The sequence below is a fragment of the Hippocampus guttulatus genome, chromosome 14 (genome assembly GCF_054856545.1).
Source record: "Hippocampus guttulatus isolate MCC_2025c chromosome 14, RoL_Hgut_1.0, whole genome shotgun sequence".
Lineage (NCBI taxonomy): Eukaryota > Metazoa > Chordata > Actinopteri > Syngnathiformes > Syngnathidae > Hippocampus > Hippocampus guttulatus.
In genome coordinates this window covers 13112235-13136002 of record NC_141274.1, presented here as the reverse complement: position 1 = coordinate 13136002, position 23768 = coordinate 13112235, and the positions used below count along the sequence as shown (strand labels likewise).

The 23768-nt window shown below is 43.2% G+C and overlaps 3 protein-coding genes across 14 annotated transcripts; 2 read left to right on the top strand and 1 right to left on the bottom strand.

Annotated features, from left to right (window-relative positions):
• Nucleotides 1–199: 199 nt before the first annotated feature.
• On the top strand, nt 200–5997 carry slc25a24l (solute carrier family 25 member 24, like). The gene is made up of 11 exons (XM_086128414.1): nt 200–682; nt 754–1048; nt 1134–1260; nt 2614–2701; nt 3193–3304; nt 3699–3857; nt 4379–4516; nt 4598–4708; nt 5029–5196; nt 5279–5417; nt 5671–5997. Exons 2-11 carry the CDS (start codon nt 926–928, stop codon nt 5859–5861), a joined length of 1356 nt encoding a protein of 451 aa, XP_085984540.1. The 5' UTR covers nt 200–682; nt 754–925; the 3' UTR covers nt 5862–5997.
• A 372-nt stretch (nt 5998–6369) lies between these two features.
• On the top strand, nt 6370–16892 carry fubp1 (far upstream element (FUSE) binding protein 1). Of its 9 annotated transcripts, none has more exons than XM_086128876.1 (19): nt 6370–6529; nt 6952–7042; nt 7679–7714; nt 7783–7819; nt 7978–8024; nt 8095–8166; nt 8242–8299; nt 8381–8543; nt 8618–8716; nt 9298–9396; nt 9471–9573; nt 9763–10011; nt 10084–10244; nt 10992–11143; nt 11216–11294; nt 11373–11502; nt 11744–11818; nt 12247–12309; nt 13490–16892. In XM_086128876.1, the coding sequence occupies exons 1-19, from the start codon at nt 6443–6445 to the stop codon at nt 13678–13680; spliced, it is 1992 nt and encodes a 663-aa protein (XP_085985002.1). In that variant the 5' UTR covers nt 6370–6442; the 3' UTR covers nt 13681–16892. The 9 variants fall into 9 exon arrangements, with proteins under 9 accessions (XP_085985002.1, XP_085985003.1, XP_085985001.1 ...); XM_086128877.1 differs by having other exon boundaries at nt 6952–7075; nt 8242–8263; XM_086128875.1 differs by having other exon boundaries at nt 6952–7075; nt 11216–11292; nt 11377–11502.
• Nucleotides 16893–16909: 17 nt separating this feature from the next.
• miga1 (mitoguardin 1) lies at nt 16910–23542 on the bottom strand. 4 transcript variants are annotated; one of them, XM_086128880.1, is made up of 14 exons: nt 23375–23542; nt 22361–22501; nt 21883–22051; nt 21369–21533; nt 21168–21298; nt 20935–21061; nt 20777–20865; nt 20395–20504; nt 20249–20321; nt 20058–20144; nt 19519–19752; nt 19396–19449; nt 19074–19190; nt 16910–18529 (listed from the first exon to the last, which is right to left on the bottom strand). In XM_086128880.1, the coding sequence occupies exons 2-14, from the start codon at nt 22451–22453 to the stop codon at nt 18314–18316; spliced, it is 1665 nt and encodes a 554-aa protein (XP_085985006.1). In that variant the 5' UTR covers nt 22454–22501; nt 23375–23542; the 3' UTR covers nt 16910–18313. The 4 variants fall into 4 exon arrangements, with proteins under 4 accessions (XP_085985006.1, XP_085985007.1, XP_085985005.1 ...); XM_086128881.1 differs by having other exon boundaries at nt 20777–20850; XM_086128879.1 differs by adding an exon at nt 22727–22763 and having other exon boundaries at nt 20777–21061; nt 23375–23536.
• Nucleotides 23543–23768: the final 226 nt, after the last annotated feature.

Below are 23768 nucleotides of genomic sequence, written 5' to 3'. Positions count from 1 at the left end.
ATTCGTCTGTGCTTGGTGCCGGGTGACCCTTTAAATAGACTTGCATCTCCCTCTCTCTGTGGCGTCCACAGTATGTCAAACTGCACGCTTGACAGTCAGGTATTTCCACTTCCGAGTTGTGGATATAACCAGACCAGTTTATCTATTACATGGTTTCAATAATTAAAGAAAGTGCCACTTTGTATCAATACAAAAACATAATTAAAGATAATATCAAGAAATAAAATCTAATTACAATGGACGGCTGTTAGCTGTGAAATGTGCTCTCTTGCGCTACGTTCCCTGGGGTTGGAGCAACCCCCCCCCCCTCCACCCCAAAGTTCAGCAGATCAAATTTTGCAAAGACTAAATGAAAATGTTAAAGATGCGTAAATTACTTTTTTTTTTTATACTTCCCGGCCAACGTACATTGAAGCTACACTGGTCGCGCGAGCATCAACAAATGAAACTATATTATTTTGAAACAACATTTCCTGTTTTATTTGCTCTAAGTCTGTTTCATGACACCCATCGCAGTAAGCCGCTGGCACATCATTGAATCATTCCTAGGCGTGTTGTCAGCCACTATCCTGGTGTTCCAGTATCATCCAAGTGAGCGGTGGGCTCTCTGGATGTGACGTCATGGCAGGTTTATGGATCGGTCACCCTTCATTCTTGATGAGGAGTGTCATCACTTTATTAGGTACTGAATACATATGCAATTTCTGTGTTGTTATAAGAATTATGTTTTCTTCTTCTTCTTTGATTATTCAGATGATGATATGGAATTTACTGGCTCAAATGGCCATCAGCTGCAACTATACAGCGCCACCTGCTGGACCAAGAAGACAATGTGGTGCATTGCCTTAGTGATTTATAGTGTCTGGTCTGGTTGTGAGTCAGCACGTGAGCGAGGCTGCAGCGCGGTGCGGATCATCATCACCAAATGGATCAATTCCGAGGATTATTTGTCAAGTTGGACCGGAACCAGGATGGTTTAATCTCGTTGTCAGAGCTGCACAGTGAAATGACCACGCACGGCATCTCGGTGGCAGATGCTAAGGTGCAGGTAAATCTCTATGGCTTGCATGATGCTGACTTCGTTTTCCTCAGCTCAGTGAACATGTGCTCCTCTCCCACACCCATACACATAGAATGTCATTGACTCCTATGATAATGACAACAATGGCCAATTGGATTACAACGAGTTTCTCAGCTACATGATGGACCGAGAGAGGAAATGGAAGATTTGCTTTGACCACCTGGACAAGAACAAGAGTGGTAAGCAACTCAGCCGAAATGAATGAAATTTATATAAGTATATTTTTTAAACAAGTTCACAACAATATGACTATTCATTATGTAGAAAATAGCCTACACTCACGGGCCACAGCATTAGGTGCACCTGCACCATCTAATGCAGCAGTCGTCAATTAAAAGATCGTAAACCCTACAAAAGTTGCACACATTAAAAGAATGTTATGATGCACAGTTAAAATAAGACAACCGTAAAGAATCAAAACGTTGCATATATTAAATCACCCAAGAGTTGCACCTTGTACAAGCTCCAAAGCTTGTACAATTAAAATAAAATTACATAATTTCACTCAAATAAATTGCAATGGTTAAAATGATGAGGAATGCCCCAAATTTGTGAAGGTTGACTCCAGTCAATCCCATAAACCTTGCAAAAATTAGAATAAGATTACCGTAAATCTTCCAAAAATGTTGCAGGCTAAAATCAGACAAGAATAAATCATTCACTAAAATTGCACTGGTAACCATGAACCTCATAGGGTTGCACCCATATAAAGGTAGCAGGTTTAAAATAAGATTCAACTCACCTTAACAGTATTCATAGAACACATGAAAAAACAACAACAGCAAAGCAGTATTCATAGAGTACATAAAGCAGGTGTAACAGCGCCCTACATGGTAATTGGGATCTCACAAACAGAAAGCTCAGAATTTCCCTCTTGTTTCATAGTCTGAGATGACATTCTGACATTGTAATCTGGCAAATTCTCAATGTGCATGTCATCACTTCAGTTGGAAAATGAACAAATTAGCAAAATCTTGCATAGAAAAGAATGAAATTACCGGTACTGTAAATTTTCAAAACGTGGTATATGCTAAAATTTCACACCAGTAAATCCCTCAAAAGGTGGACTCTTTAAAAATAAATCGACCGTGAATCCCATAAAATTGCGCGGATCAAAACAAGAATATCGTAAATCTCCTAAAGTTTGCACATGGTAAATTTAAACTAACACAAAACCCCCAAAAGTTGAACAGGTCAACACAAGACTATATACAGTATGTTTATACAATAATTGTTGTGGAGGTTAAGATAAAACTATTGTTAAGAAATCATACACACAAGTTGCTCTGTACACAGTAAAACTACTATATACTGTACCAAAATAGGTGTGCACGTTAAAACGGGCCTACCGTAAATCCCCCAAAAGTTGCACAAACTAAAATAAGAATTATGTAAAGCCTGTAAAAGTTGCAGGTCTGATCCGATGTGCTAGTGTACTGTATCTACCTTTGTTGTCATCATACATCAATCAACAAACATTTATCCTGCTACGTTGCATACAATAATTGCTTGTGCGTCTCTTTTTTGATCAGGGCTCATTGACCAGGAGGAGATCATATGTTTGTTTAAGGAGTTAGGAGTGGTCATTTCAAAGGCCCATGCCAATAAAGTAATACAAATGTAAGACCCCTTTTACCCACTACACAACATTGAACAACACCAGAACCTCCAAAGTGGAACACGATTATAAAATGACTCATGTTTTGAAGACTGTAATGGATAGTTGGTTGGCAAGCTATGCGCTACTTATGTTATTGATCCAATTAATTTGTGTGTGAGATTGATTTTGAATGAATTACATTGTCTCGGCTAATGAGGAGCCCGACCCTTTCCTGCGCCACAGAAAGTTACATTTCTTGCTTCCCAAATTGTTTGTTGTGCTCTCTATGGTCCCATTTTTTAAAGCTTTGACTTTGGAGGTTCCACTATAAAGGATAATATTCATTCATAAATTAGTCAACCCGGAATTCCTTCAAGAATGTGACTATAAATGACTACTGTTACCAATAACTACAAGTACGGGTAAGCAGCACACACGTTTTTTTGGCGACAAAGTCCTACTCAGGTCAGTATTGTAACATTGTGCACTCACAATTTTCTGACATTTACAGGATGGACACGGACGGCTCCATGACAGTGGACTGGGATGAGTTCCTGCAGCATGTTATTCTCAAACCGGTGGATAACATCGGTGAGCTGGTGTCGTCGTGGAAACACAGCCTGGTAAGACTCCAAACATCCCTTCATCCATTTTCTATAGGGCTTGTCCTCATTAGAGTCAGAGGTGAGCCAGAGCCTATCACAGCTGAATTTTGCTGCGATGCAGAGTAAAGCTTTGACCGGTCGCCATCCAATTGCATGCCACATAAACAACCATTTACATCTATGGAGAATTTAGAGTCTTCAATCGGTCTATCATTTCTGTTTTTGGAATGTGGGTAGAAGCCAAAGTACCTGGAAAAAAAGCAAAGGTAGAGCAGCCAAACTCAACTTAATAATTGTTGGCTGCGAAAAGGAACATATCTCCTCTTTGAAATGAGATGGACAATTCGTACTTTAATAGAGTTTATTTGATAGTCAATTTTGAGTGTTTTTGGCTGTGCTTGTCTTCGGGCAGGTATTCGACGTGGGTGAGAGCAGAGCGCTGGCCCTCGAGTATCCCGAAGAGAGTTCCGGCATTGGTGCATGGAGGACGTTTGTTCTCGGTGCTAGTTTGGCTGACGCTGTGTCTCGGACGGCGACAGCCCCCATCGACCGTCTCAAGACCCAGCTACAGGTCAGCATCATTACGGATTTGTTTAATTTGTCTGTACAGATTTTGTTACGGCCCCTGAAGACTAGCACAATTAGATTCTGTCACCCTCGCATCTTGCACAGATGCGACTTCAGTCCCTTTTATGTCGCCTTGTAAAAGCTATCATTTTCTGGGAAAATGGGGGCTGGAAAAAAAGATTCTTGAGAGAATACTATGTGAAAACCGTACACGGTTACAGTAAGACTGGTATTCTGTTTATAGTGGTTAATGTATAATAGGCACAGGTAAATAAATTCCGTGTCTTCAATTGCCTTTCAGTGGGTTCTGTATGAATGGCACAGGAGGATAAATGGCAGGTCGATATTTCACTAAAGAAGCAAGATGCTTTTTCTTGAAGACATGAAAGCCTGCTTATGAAAAGAAAGTTGAATTGATGTGTTTTGGTCTCAGTGGTCTCATGTTAAAAAGACTATAGTGTGGATCAAAAACCATTTTATGTGACTAAAACATCTTTTTGTGACATCATCACGTTGTTTTTGCAGTTTTATGGCCCCAAGGCCTTTTCTCGGGGCATCCAGGAGCTTGGTGTTGGTGGCCTTCGTTCTATGTGGCAGGGCAATGCTGTCAATGTCCTGAAGGGAACGCCGCAGTCCACACTCCAGTGTCTCATCTACGCGCAGGTGGGTCTGCACCTCAACCATCAAACAAACTCTCTGAACCATCTCTTTGTTTCTAATGAATGTTCCTTCGTCTGGATTCAGATGAAGGTGTCCATGCAGGGCAGAAGTCAGGGGAGTCTGAGCGTGCATCAACGCTTTGGCTTGGGTTGCGTGTCTGGTGCTGTGGCTCATGCTGTCTTCTACCCTCTGGAGGTATCACAAAGAGACACATTGTTAATCATAATGCAATAATGAGCCATCAGTGGCATGGGAATGCCAATCAGATTGCTTTGTTGTCATCGGCAATGATGCTCATGGACACCAACGGGAATATTTGCACATTACCTGAGGAACGCAGATGACTTTTTCTCATAGAGATCCCACAAAATTGCTGCAGCAAAACCATAATAGAAGATCTGTCATTTATCCACCATTTTAGCTCTTCTCTGCCGTGCCCCCAACATCTGCAAGATTTTGCAGAATATCCTTACACTACACACAGGTGGTGCCCCTCCTCTATTATGTCCCAACAGGTGTTGAAGGTGCGGCTCAACCTGCAGCGAGTAGGCGCCTATCATGGCGTAGTGGCTTGCGCTCGATCTATTTACCGAAACGAGCCCTTGACGTCGTTTTACAGAGGATTTAAGCCCAGCATCCTCTGCATGATTCCGTATGCTGGAGTGGAATGTGCAGTCCATCAGGTAATTGGGTACTGAGCAAATACTCGCAACCCCAGTCTGGTAACCACAACGCTAACAGATTATTCATTTGTGACATCACAAGTCGATCATGACCTGGGCCCAGAGCGATCCAGCCTACAGTAGCGACTCCAGGCTCTTCTTCTTCAGTTTTGTGGCCTTTGCTTGCGGACAAGTGAGCAGCTACCCTCTGGCAGTGATAAGAACGCAGCAGCAGGCGCAAGGTAGAGGCCTCTCGCATCAGTGCATACACACCGTTTTTTTCCACCGTACAAGTTGCCTTGGTTAGTTTTCTCTGTCAAATTGATTATGTTGAACACATCCCACACAAGAACATTTGGAGTGTTTACTTTCACTTGTTTTCCTCAACCACATGGACCAGGTCCATGGTTTTGCTGACAAGGTACTGTGCAGTGGAAAAATAGGTTGTTTTGGATAATTTCTGACAATTTCATCACCTGCTTTCTTGTTTCCCAGCTGTCTGTTCCGGCTCACAGGCCGCGTCGTCAGGCATCCTGCAAGGGCTCATCGGGATATACAAAAGACATGGACTGCGGGGCTACTACAACGGAATGGGGGCCAGCTTCATCAGGGCCATTCCGTGCGCCCTCATGAACTTCACCTTATGCAGAACATTTGAAAACCTGTTTTCCTCTACAAGCACATGAAGAGTGGCAGAGTAATTGAATCTTGTGCCACACAAAATTTGCAGAAAAATATGCAAACTTTTCCTCGTGTTTGTCAGTGTTCCAAGCAATAAAAAAGTGGCATTCTTGCTCAGATCAGCCACAGCGGTTGTTCTGACTCATGCACAACTTTCTTTTGCTCACAAGCAAATTATTGTTTTTGTTAAAAGTGTGTGTAATGTAACGTACATGTCTCAATGAACAGTCCTCCACTGTGTGGAGCAATTATTTTCATTTCATCACCTCAACTCCATAAATGTACTTTATGTACTAATGTAGTACTAATGTACTAATTAATTATACATTGTATTCGTATTGTAATGCACTGCGGTGCGGATCTATCCATCTAGAAATGGAACCCTACCCCTCTGCACTGTCGTGCCGATCTATCTAGCTATCTATCAACCACACACAGCAAACACTGTTGTTTTCCAAACAACAAAAGTGACACTAATTATCGCGAGATCAGCACGTTTTGCCGAGAGTTGTTTCGTCATCCTCTCGCGTATGTAAACCGCCATCTTGTCGCGTCGAGGAGAAGGGAGACACAGCTTGCCTAAGATATGGCGGACTACAGCAGCGTGGCTCCACCGTCCAGTGGCGGCGGTATGAATGACGCTTTTAAAGACGCTCTCCAACGAGCACGACAGGTGAGCAAGGTCCCGGCGTTCTTTCGAGTCGGCCATAGAGTCGTTTTCGGTTTGGGAATATCGGGTTTTGGGGGTTTGAGCACCCCCACCCCCATCCTCCTCGAGCTATGCTAACGCGGGATGACTTGTGCTAACATGACGCCACTACGGCGGTTACGGGAAATTGCGAAGTAGCTGCCACACGACAGGACATGTTGTCAATATGTCGGCGTGGAAATACGTAGACAAGCTGAACATGCCAAAACATGCTCACAGAAGAAGGTCAACCGTGCTAACACAGGCGTAAGGAACATTCCTTTGTTGGTCCAGACGTCCGGACGCGAGTCGTACAAGGCCGCGTGTACTTGGACAGACATAAATCCCACATCAAAGAATACACGTGACCACAAAGTTTTAGTTGTTTTTGACTTGATGTGTTTCAGATCGCAGCGAAAATAGGTAACGATGGCGTTGCGGCCCCCCCGACGACTGAGTTTGGGTACGGAGGCCAGAAAAGGCCCCTGGAGGACGCTGGTGGGTATTTTCCCATGCCTGACCTGAATATCGGTCAGTGACTCAAATCGATTCCATGCCAGTTCAGTGATCAATTGTTTGCCTGTTGTATGTTGTTGTTGTTTTTTTTAAAGGAATTAACCAAGCAGAAATGTTTTAGCTCTCTTTCCTTTCACCCATTAATCCCAGTGCACGATTTGCTCTGAAAAGGCATGTTTGGTGTAACTAACACGGCGATTTAATGTAAAATGATATACAATAGCCCATCTTTTTTGTCTATAAATCAAAGGTATACAATAGGATGTGTCAAGTGTAACTTCAAGCAATCTCTACAAGCAGATTTTATCATCTCAAACCATTTTTAAAACGTGAGACCACATAGTGTGCTGAAGTGTGGCCAACATAAAGAGCCTCTCAAAACAATGAATTGTTGAAGGGCTGATGCATTTTTAAAAATATTATTTCCATATGCATGGTGAATAATCAGACGCGCTTACTTTATTTGAACTCAAGTTCAGCGAATATTTTGAAGTGTGGGTGCTCCACTTGCCTTAAAACTGTCATCTGGTTAATGCTGACTAATCATTTCCAGTAAATGGGGGAGAAAGATGGTGTTGGGACAATTGTAATGATACTTGTTTTATCACGTCGTCACAGACCAACCAGAGACAAAGAAAGTGGCGACCAATGACGGTGAGTCATCTGGACGTCTAAAGGTATTGTGTCCTGGTTGTATCTCATCATTATTTGTTCTTTTTCAGCTTTTTCTGCTATGGGAGGAATGGGCGGCCCCCCTAGGTGAGCTCAATTAGCAGACAGTAGTAATAATTACAAAAAAAAGTGATTATCAATGGGGTCATCGGTAAAATAATCAATCACCTCTTTTGTAACCGCAACACTAAATAGAATGATTAAAAGCATTACATTGCATTGTCTCCCCACACCCCCACCGTCAGATCAATATCAGAGGAATTCAAGGTTCCTGATGGAATGGTTGGATTCAGTAAGTTCACATGCCTGTTTTTTATCTGTTGTTTTTGCTGTGAAATACACTGACTCGTCCTTTTGTCTAGTTATCGGACGGGGTGGTGAACAAATTTCGCGTCTGCAGCAAGAATCGGGATGCAAAATACAGATTGCCCCTGGTGAGTTTGGTGTTAAGTCGGAAGAACTAGTCATATTTTTGCTCGCCATGTTTTAAATGGCTTTCTTTGCTCTAGACAGCGGAGGGATGCCTGATAGGTCAGTGACATTGACGGGAGGACCCGACGCTATTCAGTTAGTACTTTTTAATTTGCAAGAGTCATGTTTTTGGATTATTACATCAGTATTGTTGTTACCTGGTTGTCTTCTCAACAGGACAGCAAAGAGGCTACTCACAGAGATTGTTGAGAAGGGACGACCGTCCCCCGCATTCCACCACAACGATACTCCAGGCATGACGGTTCAGGAGATTATGGTCCCTGCCTCTAAAGCCGGCCTCGTCATTGGCAAGGGAGGCGAGACCATCAAGAGTCTTCAGGTGGGCATTTTAACTGTCAGATAAGCAAAAATTAATGTGCAGTGCATGCTAAATTGTTGACAGTTGCGTTGCAGGAAAGAGCTGGAGTGAAGATGGTCATGATTCAAGATGGCCCCCAAAACACAGGCGCCGACAAACCTCTCCGTATTTCGGGAGAACCCTTTAAAGTTCAGGTGGGTTTGAACTTTTTTATGGAGGGGTAGCACTCTAGAGATGTCAAAATAAATCAATTGATCGATGACCAAATGAATCAGAACCATTTTAATAATCGAGTAATTACACACCATTGTTTAATTTAAAATCATCCAAGTCAACTGTTTTCAGCCTCTCACAGTTAATTATTCTTATTTCAGTAGTCCTTCATGAAAGCCAACTAATTATACATATTTTTAAAATCAAAATAAGACATGCAAACATCTGTTTTAACTTTGGGAAACAACGTGAACCACAAACCAGTTTCAAACAGGTTGGTGACTACCAGACATCAATTCTCTGTTTGCTTAGTTATTTTTTTAATCACTAAACAATGCCAAATGAACAAAAAATGGCTAATAAACACGAATTGGGTATAATAATACACTTTAATGCAAACCTATTTTTATCATATGAATCGATAGAATACTCAATGGAATAATAATTTCTAAGCAATATTTGATTGTGTCTGCCCTACTCTACATGTCAACCTGTGAATTGTGTCTGCCCTACTCTACATGTCAACCTGTGAAACGTTTCACGTAAAATGGACTTTCTACAGCAAGCCAAAGAGATGGTGATGGAGCTAATCAGAGACCAGGGCTTCAGAGAGCAGAGGGGCGAATATGGTTCCAGAATCGGAGGTGGCGAGACATTAGATGTGAGTCAAGCGTCTTTCTTGAGGGACAGGCCTTTTTGAGCGGTGACATCACTGTGGGCCTTGTCGTCCTCAAGGTTCCGGTTCCACGGTTTGCAGTCGGAATTGTCATCGGCAGAAGCGGAGAGATGATCAAAAAGATCCAGAGCGACACAGGGGTCAGAATCCAGTTTAAACCAGGTCAGTAATCACTACCACCTTGAATGCCTTTTCAGGAATATTGGTCAATGATTAAAACTCATGCACCACGCTGACAAGCTGATGGATCACCTAACCCTATTATTCTGAGACCGTAGCCCAACAATGTCAATGAAAGGAAATGAGTAAAAGGAAAGCACAGTTTCTCATCTTCTTCTTCTTGTTTTCCAGATGATGGCAGCGCACCAGACAGGATAGCACAGATCATGGGTCCTCCTGATCAGGCTCAGCACGCGGCAGAGATCATCTCAGACCTGCTGAGGAGCGTCCAGGCCGGCGGGCCTCCGGGTCACGGAGGCGGTGGCGGCGGCAGAGGCCGAGGACGTGGGCAGGGCAATTGGAACATGGGCCCCCCCGGTGGCCTCCAAGAGTTCTCCTTCACCGTCCCGACCATGAAGACTGGCCTAATTATTGGAAAAGGCAAGATCACATAACGGTCACCTTTGGCGGAGAAATAATTGGATACATACAGTGTGATCAATTCTCCTCCAGGTGGTGAGACCATCAAAGGAATCAGCCAACAGTCGGGGGCCAGGATTGAGCTACAAAGGAATCCTCCTCCCAACTCTGACCCCAACGTCAAAATGTTTACCGTCAGAGGCTCACCTCAGCAGATCGACTATGCCAGACAGCTGGTAGAAGAGAAGATTGGGGTGAGAAAAGAGGCCTACCTACAGCAATGTTGGGGAGTTTAGGTTTTCCACCAGAGATCTATGACCAATCTTCACTGCAGGAGTTGCCTAGGAACATTGGGCGGACCAAATTGTCCGGAATATAGACCCTTTTAATTGTCCGGTTCTGATTCCGGCTCTTCGATTCGGTTCCCAAGGATTATCAGTTCCCATTCTTTAAAACAAAAACAAAAAAAATGAAAGGAGGGAACTCGTCAGAGATATTTTGGGAAGCAACGTGTTAATGTCTGTTCTTTAATTTCATTAACTTTTACTATGAATTATTTTTAACCGGTATTGTCTAATGTAGGAACATGAATTTGAGAGCGAGCTTGATTTTTGAGATGTTGCATAATGTCCGCAGGGACGCCTCCTTTGAAATTTCCTATCGTGCTGAACTAGGCAGATGACACACATCTTCTATTGGCTCTTTGTGCTTCTTCCGCGCAGCTGAGTAGGAATCAAAGTTCAATACACACATTTTAAAATTCTGGGAGAACTCGAATATTACTCTTGCTTCCTCTGTGCCCAACCACAAGAACAACACATTGCCATTTTAAGTTTGGCAAGTCTGTTTGCGTACTCAATACTCTGCCGTCATATCTGCCAATAACTAAAAGTCACTGGAACCTTTGATGGAAATGGACACAATCACTTGTATGATCTGACTGTATCCCGAATTTTATCTATTTCTTTTGTTTGTTTATTGTATTTCTATCATTTGATCAGGGACCCGTCACTCCAATGGGTGGCCCACATGGGCCCCCTGGTCCACATGGAGGTCCAGGCCCACATGGTCCTCCAGGCCCTCCGGGACCCCCTGGTGCTCCCATGGGTCCATACAATCCCGGGCCTTATAACCAGGGACCCCCAGGACCACAGTAAGTCCACTTGTTTTCTTGTCAGCTTTGAAGTGTAACAATTTTGTGACACTTGTTTTTATCTTTGATCAGTGGTCCCCCAGCACCTTACCAGCCTCAGGGGTGGGGCAATGGCTACCCGCACTGGCAGCAAGGACAGCCTGATCCAAGTATGGACCTGGCATCTCTCACTTGAGCTCCTATGATAAAATTTGTCTTGAATTTTTTGTTGTTGTTGTCCACTATGGGTTCAGACAAAGCAGCAGCTGATGCTAATGCTGCAGCATGGGCGGCCTACTATGCCCAGTACGGCCAGCAACCGCAGGCTCCCATGACGCCTTCCAGTGGCGCACCGGGCACGACTCAGTCCAACGGTCAAGGTAATGGTCATCCGCGCAGCGTCAAGTGTCTTCTAGCTGATGACTAGGTTCATGTCATTAGTCTTTAGCTGGGTTTTTGGTTGACAGGAGAAGCCCACCACCCCAGCCCCCTTTTTTTTTTTTTTTTTTTTTATAACTTCAGAGACAGGGTAGAGACGCCATCTTTAGGTTGAGAGCCCCATGGAGGAGGAAGGCCTGCTCGGAATGATTGACAAATTACAAGTACCGTTTTTTTTAACAGGTGACCCACAAGCTGCAGGTCAGAGTGGACAGGCAGATTACACCAAGGCCTGGGAGGATTATTACAAGAAAATGGGTATATGAATGTAGTCTCAGTGTACACCTATTTTAACATGCGTCAGTCTAAACAGCAACTAGGCTGTCGATACGGCTTTTTTTTTAATTACCAGATCTGGATAGTCAGTATTTCAGGCCCTCAGTGGAGTGTAATAGATTTTTTTCCCCCGTACACCTCCATTCAGTTTGACCTTGAGCAGCCTGTGCTGTTTAGACTGCACCACTCTCAATGTCTCCTGGACTGAACTACCCTTTCATGCGCTTAGGAATAGTGTCTTGTTTCCAAGATGTATTTGTTCTTTTGGACATGCTATGATTGTCTCCTTGCTATACAGAGTGTGTTTACTCATTGTAATGTGTGGGATCTTGCTAGAATGGTGCTGCTGCTGCCGCCGCCACCGGGTATCTGCGCCACATTCTGACAAACATCATGTCTTCTTTGTGCAGGTCAACAGAGCCAGCAACCTCAGGACTATACTAAAGCCTGGGAGGAGTATTATAAGAAACAAGGTGACTTGTTTTCCATACTGTTGGAAGTTGGGGGGGGGTGCTCCTCACGCAGCACTCTACAGTAGAGATGTTGCTCGCGCAGCCTCCCAAGACAAACGCAAAAGGTTTCTGACCCCCATTCTGAGACATGTGTGGTGGGTTCGTTCCCCTTCTTACAAATAGAACACATCTATACTAGATGCCAAATTGTATTTAATCATTTTGTAGTTTTAAGCAAAGACCAAGTATCTTGGTTTCAGGGTTGGTTACAATCAGCAAATATAGGTTAATTCATTCCTTTGAGACATTTAGTTTCCGGTTAGACCGGCTTTTCACTGTTCCTTTTAAGCCACACTGAAGTCATTACCAGGCACTGTATTGTATTATCTACAGTTGTTGAAAATAGTTAAACAGGGCAATTTTTTTTTCCATATGCGAGCCAGCCCCATGTAGCTCTAGGTTATTGCTAAATTCATGCTACCCAAAGTAGCTTGTTTTGTATGTAGTTGAAGGATTTTTTTAAACTGATCTTGAGGCTTTTTGTTTGTGTGGGGGGGATCTTATCTGCTCATGCAAAAATGTTATTCAATTGGCTGGGTCATGGAAAAACTTAAGTGTGTGTTTCATAGTATTATCTTGAATTTAGTTCAAATTAATCATAAAGCCGAAATGTTTTTTTTGTGATGGGGAGAAAAAAATCACACTTGGTTTAGTTTTTCAATGAATGACTGGGAGTACTGTACATTCCTCAGAGGAAAAACATGAATAGGTCAATTCATGAATATGTAGTCAGCTTCAGGGGATTACTGTGGATTGATTTTTTGTTTTCCTTTTCACCCATCAGATTAGTTTTTTTAAATAGTTCAGCCTTAGTGACAGTGACATTTTATAGGCGGTTTTCATATATAGCCTTTTATAAAAATGGGAATCTATCACTGTGTAAATATTATACCATATTTTGAGATATAACAAATTGTTCAGCTTTAGTTACACTTTTTAATTTTACAAGTGGTTTTGATATTGAAGCTTTTTTTTTCATATATAAAAGCGAAATGATGTAGAAGTGTAATCACACCAGTCCACCTCTTTCAATTTTACAAATGTTAGTTTGGTAATCTGTGTTTTAATTGTTTAAAATCAAGAATCGTGCCCTTTTGTTGTGCCTCATCATCATGTCTGCCGTCCTCTCCCCTCCTCCAAGGTCAACCGGCCCCACAGGCGGCAGCACCAGCAGCCGCCGCGGCACCCACCACCCAGCCCGGCGGGCAGCCGGACTACAGCGCCGCCTGGGCTGAGTACTACCGGCAGCAGGCAGCTTACTACGGCACAGGCAACCCACAGACCATGGGAGCGGCACCACAAGCCCCTCAGGTACCCTTCTCTCCATTTTGAATAACCAAGTGCACGGAATAGTCCAATTTGGCTTTCCTAACCCCCTTGCTCCTGCAGGGTTTACAGGGTTCCGGTGTGAGCAGAAGCAGCAGCAGCGTTCTAACATAAACTTTCCTTCCTGCACAGGATGTTCGCAGTTTTTTTTTCCCCGCTGTTAACATGCATTGTATCTTCTATGTATTTCTCCTGCACAGGGCCAGTAATGCGAAGTGGACATAACGTAAATGCTTCATTGTCGAACACAAATCCTTTGTTAATTGTTTGGATGCAGACCCCTCGGTGAAGATCTTAAATTTCCTTGGTTAGAAAGTGTTTCACATAGATGGCAAATTACCCGCCGAGCATGTCCTCTCTCCTCCATTTAAATATTATTGTTTTTCTTGTAAATGTTTTGTTTTTAGTGAGGCAACTCAACTCATATGGTCATTCCAGCCCTGTATCTACATTAAATGTGGTTAGAAGTCATGTTTGATTGAACTGTAGACATTACCATGTAAATCATCTCAGTTTTAAAAGGAAAAAAACAATGCTTATTGCCTGTTGTGTTTTTTGCAATAAAACAAACTGAAACCTTCTGTGTTGGTAAGTTGGGGCTCACCTTGGTGAGAAGAAGAGGGTGGGATGTTATGTTAGCCACTAGCGGGCCACCTGTGGGTTGACACAAGGCGATGCTCTCCTGTTTCTCTCCAACTGTCTACAAGGCGCTTGTTGATTGACACTTGCTGTTTGTTGCCTTGCTTTCTTTCTTGATGACTTGAACCAGACGACTTGTGTGCGTTGTTGTTGTTGAGCTAGAATGCACATGTCATTGTTCTTGCCTTGACGTGTAGACACTTCCTCCTCCACAGGCGAGTGTAGAAAAGTGGTAAGCAAGACATTTTTTTTAATCCCCTCTTGGAAAGTGATTGCAAAGTAATGTTGCCTATTAGTGTTCCCTTACTTTTCTTCCAGGACAGTCAGGTAAATTGTATGATGCATTTTTTGTCCTGCCCAATGTACTCTTAATCTGTACACATTTTTTTAAAATGATAAAACCAATGCAAAAAAGAATATTTTTTTTGCTGTGCCACTGCTGTTAGTGTCATATCCATTACGAGCATTGAGCTCTGTTGGCTCGGGCAGGGGGCGGCTAACGCAGTCCACGTCCAAGTTGAGCCCTCCCGTCCTGTAAGTACCCCAACTGACCACTGAGTCGAATGATCCTTGCAAAGTATCGATTATATTTTTGTGAAATCTTGCCATTTCCCTTCTCTTTTGTCTTTGGGTAAGTATGCGCTGTTGTGAAGTCAGGCGTAGACTCTTGACTGTTGAATTCACTTTTTGTATCGCTTGCGTCAGACACTAGCTTAGTGTTGATTGTCAGTTACGCTCACTCGGTTTTTATTCCTGATTGTTCTCTTTAAATGCCCCACCTCCCCCCATCTCTCATTTTACAAAATGTTTGCTGATCAAGATGATGTGCAGTGTAGCATGCTTACTTAATTAGCCTTCTCCCGCGTTATCGATGCTATATTTGAGCATGTCATACTGAGTTGTGGGCTTGTCACATGAATATTGATCGATTGATTTGAATGAGCACTGTTGTTTAAAAAGGCATTTGATTTGAAATTTATAGATCAGAACGGAGAAATCATATTGACTGCAAGTATATATAAATCTATATCTATATAGTGCAATATATATCTGATCTTTGCAGTGTTCCCCCCCAACCCCCCCAGACCTTGCACCTTAGGTTCTGCTGCAGTAACCCAGGTAAGCAAAGCCTAAGGAACCAATCGTAAATTACGGTGGAACCTCCAAAGAGGAAAATTTCCATTATTTTCTGGGCAAATATGCGTTGGCGTGGTAATGTCAAATCATATAAATGAAATAGGAGTGTGACAGTATAAATGTCACAACTATGGGTTTGCAGTGGAGAGGGAGATAAAAGCGTACCACTGATCATTCCATGTTTCCACAATGTTCGAAAGTGACATGTTCTCAGTTCCCATGTCTTGAGTCACTTTATGGTACGCAGTGCCTATTTATGCTTGCATTTGAATTGGAAGCTCTTGCTTAAAAAAAAAACGACATCGCCCACGCCCCTTTTTTTGTACCAAGTCAAAATGACCCTATTGTGAAAGAAACAATAAAAAAGTCATGTATTTTTTTTTCCAGGTATGCAAATGATTAGTAATAGACTGAGCAGGACTCTAGATTTTGTTTTTGACACTTGTGGCTAATTAACACTTATCCGGGTCGAACTAACAGGAACATGATTTCTGAGAAACCGTACAGGAGGATTAAAACTCATGACAAGTTGATGCTGTATACTAGCAAATCTACAAATGTGTGTCATTGTTGTTTGGAGAGCAACTAAGTGAACCAAATGACAATTGTTCCGCTTTGGAGGTTCCACTGTCTGTTGTTGGCCGATTTGGCCAGTTTTCCCATCCGTGCAAAGAAATGCTCACCCTGTCAATGAATTCATTCTGAACTGAAAAGTGACACTTATGACTTATACGACCTTGTGGACTTGACTCAAAAGTATACACTTGCTGGTTATGAGGAATATTGCGTTAAGCACAATATGAGAGGCCTTCATTGTTTTGTTTTTTAATTTTCGTGCATGTCATGTAAAGCTGCTGCAGGTATCCCTGGGTAGGGCCATTTTCTGAAGAAAAATAACGTGATGTTGACCAATGTTAATCTGGTGGTGTGCATTCTGTCAAAAGCGCAGTGCTGACGTACTCATTGATACGCCTTCACTTCTCGCTCACAGTGTTGGAGGACGCTGGAAGCTTAGGCGCTAGAATCAGAGCCTGTGGTAGTTTCTGCCGAGCGTAGGCCGGGCAAGAGCTCCAGTGCTTAAGGTAAAAAAAACCCAGACCCAATTAAAAAGTCATGTCATTTTTGTGACTGCGAAAAGTGCTAGCTCGGCATGTCTTCTGCTCGGGTTGACTGTTTAATGCTGCCATAGTCGTTTGATGGTTGTCATTCATACTAAGTCGTCTTGGTTGTTGGAATGAATGCTTTAGAAAGTTGGATGAGGACAGGAATTGAACTTTGAACATGTTGTATTGTGTCATTGAAATGTCCCACTAAGGCTCTTACATTTTTAGAGGGTGGGGGTTGTTTAGCCAAGAGGAAGCCTTCAATAGGTAAATGTGCTGTACGATATGCTCACTCGTACTGTAATGTTCATTCAGAATAATAAAGGTGTCACAAACAAATCAGATGACTACCCGGCTCATGACATCGAATGACAGACTTGTCAACATTTATTTGGTTTTAGAACACATACTCACTTCCGACATGGAGCAAGTTCCAGAACATTTATTTACAAATCACGAACACCACTTGTTGTCCAGGACCTATTTATTTATTCTTGACAGCGCAAAGTTAACACATATGTGCCGCAGTGAAGACGAGCCCCAAATGGACTCTCGGTGGACATTTTGACCCTATCAATTGCCCTCTTTTGCAGTCAACCTGTTGCACCAGACATTAAAATGCTCTTCAAATAGTTATTTCCGGCATGTACAGTACAATGAACATCTCTAGTGGAATACAATGAATTCTGGCCACAAATGACTCCAAAAAGATCCTATAACAGTACGTGTATTAAAATATTTTAACATGCATTTTGTCAAGAATTTCTTTGAATTTGAACTCAATTTTAAAGTGTGATAAAATGATTTAAACTAGGTTAAGAGCAGCTTATTTGCTATTCAGTGTGCTTGAACCGATGATTGGATACCTCATGATTGACGATACATTCCTCCCCCCTAAAATGTATCAGAGGATCTCTAGTTTAAAAAAAAAAAAACCAAAAAACTGTCCAATTTTTGGAGTTAAACCAAATTGCGAGAAAAGACAAATCTCTTTCTGCCCTTCTTCTGAATTACCAAATTGGTACCAGTGATGGTAAGCAAAGTGCAAGAAATGCTTTTCTCTCTTACACACACCACTGCACAAGCTGAGAGTCTTGCACTGGCCCTGCCTGACAAGTGTCTTCAATGGTGAGTAGTTTTACTTTCTAATTGTATAATGAATGCAGTGTAAAACGTATCCAAGTATGGCAGTTGTATGTGCAATGTTTGAACAAAGCTAAGTGATTCACATTATTTCCGAGTACAGAATTGGTCTGGAAACAAAAGACAATGTCACAACAGTGACACTGGAGGTTTCACTGTGTATGTGTATACATGATAAATACACCAGGTCATTTGTACATAAGACACAAAATTGCACTACTCACAAAAAGGGATATTTGGCTTTCAGATTAGATTTCAGGACAAGCCTAAAATGCATTCAAACCTTTACAGGTGAACTTAATTTTGGAATACACATGTCCAACTGTTAAATGTTGCAGTACTTTTTGTACAAGTTGCTGTTCTCAAACAATGAGCGTGACGGCAAAATTCACAACAGGTGTTTGAGCAATAAAGGTCCTGGTTCAATAAAGAGTGGTGTAAGAAAAAATTGGGGACTCCCGGTTCAGGATGGTGGTTGGGTTTGGGTGTCCTCAATGAGCTGAGGCTCCATCTAGTGGTTATTTCGATACAATAGCTGCACCAATCATCACGCAGAGCATGAATAAAGTCCTAAAGTGATGGCATGATGGGAAATACAGTATGCTGTTAACAACCACTCACTGCATGCGACCCTCCATGATAGCTGCGGGCAGGAGGTTGAGCATGGCGGCGTTGCAGCCGTTGGGTCGCAGGGAGTCTGCGCCCAGGTAGGCCAACAGCAGTTCAGAGCGCCGGTGCAACAGGTGCAACATGTCCTCAGCCAGGCTGTCCACGGATGAGTACCGAACCTTCTCAATGTCAAATACGTCCTTGAGGAAGTGCACCACCTGATCCTAAACAACCACAATACATTAAGTCACTAAGCGGCAAATTGGATCACTAAAGGTGATGAGACAATACCTCAGAATTAAATATTCACATGAAGGAACATACTGTAGTTAATGATTTTCATTTGAAAATTGATAGTTACATTTTACTTTTGCTGAATCATCAATACGTATGAGTGTGAGGGGGGGGGCTCAGGACAAAAAAGGTTTAGGGGTAACACAAACCAAAAAATGGCGAGAACCACTACGATCGTGTATAGTTTTTCCTATGGCTTTTTTTTCTTGGGACACTCATTTCCAGCAACAATAAAATGCCACTCAGTGACTCTCTAGTATAAGTAATTATTTTCAACCAGGAAAAATATTGCCAAAATATAATTGCCAAGTTTGACATCAAGTATTTGCTGTAATTACAACTATCATCCTGTTAGGAACCGACTTAGACACGTTCCCACTTAAAAATGTGGATTATGCATGGCAACGGCTTCCTGGCCAAGTGGTAATTTGTCATCTTTTCAACAAACACTACATCATTGATGTTGAAACAGACCTTGAAAAAGCAGCAGAAGTCGTGCAGGGAGCTCTTAGGCCCCAGGAAGCCCCACGCCAAAACGGGGCTGATCTGCTCGCACAATGTGTAGAAGCGGGCGATGAAACCATCTGGAACCTGTTTTTACAAGAATGCCACAGAAATAACAAAGGGGCCTATTTTTGAGAAAAAAAGTTGAAAGTTTATGATGCATTCATACTTTGTTTAGGGGAGAGGGAGTAATGAGAATGAAAACCAAAAATTTTTAGTCTGGATTTTGTCTTTGTAGAAGAAAAAAAAAACATTGGGAGCTCCAGTGAAAAAGGCGATAGATTGTGCAAACCTTCATGTGCTGCCGCTTCTGCTTCAACACCGACCAGCAGCTTGACGCCACTGCCTAAAAACATCACAAAAAAGCTCAGAATTTGCAGCAGTCTTAGGTGGCCTGACATTTTGCTGCCCGTACCGTCTCCTTGAAGGAGCTGTTAAGCCAGCGGTTGTTCACAACGTTCTGGATGGAGACTGGCGGGTTCTCCAGGTCCTCGAAGGAGTCCATTAGGATGAAGTCCAGCACGATGTCGTAAAAGTTGAGGTGCTTAACGCCACGTGTGGCCAACTCCACCGCCGTGTTCTCCCAGTGCTCCGCTTGCTCCAGGAAGCACATCATCTCCTCAAACACTTCCTCGAACCTCTTTGGGCTCTGAAAACAACAGTGTGGCTAACTAAACCGCTGCACATTGGTCTTTCGATATGACAGTCAGCATGCATTCTTCCACAACACTGTAAACTGTGTTTCTGATCGTCCCCACCTTCTTATCCTTCTCTATTGTTTTGGTGAGCATGTCTCCCATCTCTGACACATGCATTCAAGTTGGCATAGATTTCGCAGTTTCTCACCACGACCAAAGATGTATTATTTTGAAGTGGAAAAGTAAAACTGGGCACATTGCCTTTTTTTGTTGTTGTTTTTGAGCTTTGGACCATTTTGTACAACTTCCACTCTACCTTTTGCGCTTTGACAATGATGGATGACAAAATCTTCTTCCCGGTGTCAGCCAGAAACAATCTTGTGGTTCTTTCACACAGGATAAGCTAAGGGCAAAAAAAAAAAAACCCAACAACAAAAAGAACAGCTGTAATCTTCACCCTTGTGGCTATGCAACAGAAGCTCAGAAATGCAAACGGCCCCCACCTACCTGACACGCCTGCCGCACGCAATGCAACTTGGCAAGGAAATCCACGTCGCCAAGGCACTCCAACATCTCCGTCCTGACCAATGTGGAGTCAAATCTGGTTTCAACATCGATGCCAACATCTATTACGATGTGAGACGCTCGTTTACCGCAGCACCCTGCAGGAGATCTTCCCCTCCTCCGCCAGCTGCAAGGCCTCCTCGTAGAAGGGATGATAAGTCAGCGTGGAGATGCTCCTCAGCTCCTTGTGCTCTGACAACTAGCAGAAAAATGTATGTTAATGCTACTAGTGCAGACCGCCACCAAGGAAGACGCATCGTTACAAATGTAGTGGGGAAAATAGAAAGCCAAGGGATGTAACAGAGCCCGGAATGTTGTCAGTGTGTGTGGGAATTTTGCAATACCGGGGCAGGACTGCCATGTAAAATAACCAACACTCACTTCCTCTGCCATTTTGTGTTGATAGCAGTTGTTAATGATATGATATTGAGCATCTCATGAAATGTTAAAAAGGTGCGGTGATTTTCTCACTTCAGCTGCAGACACAAAGGAGTCGGTGGAGGCGATGCTGATGCTGTCTCTCAGACAGGCGTCATCCTGCTCCTCTTGAGACAAAATGTCTGGCAGACAAGTCAAATACTCGTCCACAATATAATCATTTGTTATGCACGTGGTGGAAAGGAACCTACCTTGGCTGCTGCCATTAGATGAAGGCTCCGAAGTGCCCCCCAACACGCCCTCGAACTCGCCCTGCAAGCGGTAAGCCCTCTGCAACAGCGACTTCAGCCTGTGCATAAACTCTGCACTGATAACATCCTACATCACCCCCAAAAAAGAAGGAAATAGTTGAAATAGTAGAAATAATTGTAGAACTATTGTAAGTGGAATGATGGAAGCCAAACGTAGATGCAGAAGCACGTACTTCCATGTTCTCCTCAGCGACAGCATCCGCAGCTCCCATCTTCAAAGAGATCAAGTCGTCATCTGCTTGCTTGCTCCTAAACGTCAACGCCTCTTCCCACCGCCGAAGTGCCTCTTCAAACAAATCCATGCCTGCCAGGACACACTTTGTAAGTCACCGGTCACTCTGAAGTAGTATGAAATGGCATCCAAAAGCGTTTACCCATGAGGTAGAGGTTCTCAGGAGTGGCGACCACGCTACAGATCTCAGCATCGCCCAGTCGGTCCCAGCAGCTGGACTCTATGGCGCAGGTGCCGCTGCTGGACGTGTCAGCACTAGACGCCAGACTCTCGGAACGCTCCCTGGGGGCTCCCGCCGAAACGAGGACTGGTGCAAGCGAAAAAACAGATTTAGGGTTGAGGGAGACCGTCATGTTATGATGATCGCTCTTGTCTGACATGAGAGCGGAAAGATTATATTTTTATCGACAGCAGAACGCTCTAAAGGTGTTGGAAAGTAGAAATCGACCAAATGCTATTGCATCCGTGTGCTGAATGCAAAAGGGGGATGGTGGACTAAATGAGATAAGGGATTGGAATATTTGTTAATTTGGCATGTGTTTGTTTGATTGTTTGTCCCATCCTCCTTGCCTTAGATGCTCGGTCATTGCAGAACTATAAATGCCCCCCCCCCCCCCCCCGACACACACTTTTATGGCAGGTCTACATTGCCTCACCAGCCTCCGGTGCTGTCGAGGAGAAGAACAACTGGATGCCGGCTTGATCCCATTGCGGCGATGCGGCCTTCTTGCGGCCTCGCCTCCTCTGAAAGTGGCGAGCCAGGAAGAGCAGCGAGACAGTACCAAAAACTGTGGCTGCAACCAGCTTCTTGGTGCCCGTGCTCACCTGACGAAATACATTCACGCACACAAGCTAATGTTGGGACTCCACACTCACAATGTATTTCTTAATGGCTTGTAATCAAATAGATGGGAAAATATAATGAAGTCTGTATGGGTGTTCACTCTATGGGTGGTGTGACTTTGATTAAATTATCCCGCATAAGGCATAAATAGACTGACCAAAGTGTAACTTTAATCCTACCCTGAACTCTAGCAACCTCTGCTAACCAAGATTCAGCGTCTGCTGTGACATCACAGCACCAGGATGCTATGGCGGGGGGGGGGGGGGGGGGGGATTAACTTCCTGATGTACCTGCAGCTGTGCCACAGAGCCCCACACAACCAGCGGCAGGTGGATGACGCGCAGGGCAGCGGCCTTGGCCGATAACTGGGAGTAGTGCGTCATTGGGCCGCTCTAGTCATGACACCGCCAGTCCTTGTGTGGCCGCCGGAGCTGCAAAGCAGGAGATAACAACACATGATTACATAATGGCTATTACTGTACAAACAAGTTGAAATAAGGTTGTTAATGGACTGTATAGCGTCACACACACTGTCAACAAATCTTTTAAAATCAAGGTTGATTTGTAAACATTTTCCCCCATATTTGAAATCTGAAATTGAAATGATCCGTTCCACCTTAGAATATTCATAAATTTTCTGTACTGGTCACGCTCACCAAATTCGCAGGTGAACTGCAGTCTATCCCAGCTGACCTTGACAAGAGGTGGGACCCAGAATTGGTTGTCAGTCACGATTATGAGAATAAAGTAAAATTTGAAGAATGTGCAATTTTAAAATAAAAAATGTCATGATTTTATGAGAATAAAGTTACAATATTACAAGAAAAGCTGCCTATTGGTGTAATAAAATTGGTAAAAAGTCGAAATTTGGAGGGGAAAAACATGTAGGCTAACTAATAAAAACATTTTCATGCTATTTAAGCAGAATACAAATGAACATTAAAATATTAAATACTTTAATCAAGCTTGGAATTTTGAAAAAATACCCTTTAGGAACACTTCCAAGACATTTTCAAAATAAGGTGCTACAACTAAGCCTTAAAAAAATCCCAAAAGCAATATCCACTGAAATACGTTCCATGGAGCGCATCGCAGTGAAAGTATATCCCTGTTTCAAACCATTTTTTGTGTGTTTTTGTAAAATGAATGCCCATAACAAAAATAGCCCTGTCGTCACACGTCCGTGCCAAGTTGCTAAGAGTTAGCCAGCTAATCAGTGCACTCGTCACCTCATCGCCCCTCAGAACAACACGTTTATCGATGTGCAATATTGATGTGACAGAATGAGCGTTAAAAATGATTACCGAAGCATGTGGAAGTCTTCTTCTCCGCCTTCGGAGCCAGGCAGGCAGACAGGTAAAAAGAATGCACCCGATCGACCAGCTGACCTCCGTAGGTGAAGCCGCGTGAAAAGGACTCCGGCCCGGCTAACGTCGGTAACGGCGCGTGCCACTTTCTGTCGTGCTTTACGCTGAATTTAAGCGCCACTAATTGACGAAATTTGGTATTGCAAGTCAAACTGAAGGTCGTTTTCACAAGAACACTTTGGGACTGTGATTTTACTTTTCCTCTGGAGCATTGTATGCTATGCATCCTCCAAAATTTTAGGGAACAATAACAATTAACACCTACCGACATTTGAGGTCGGAAGCAGGATTTTGTCCCGCGACATTTGAACTGTAAGGCGGATGTGCCAAC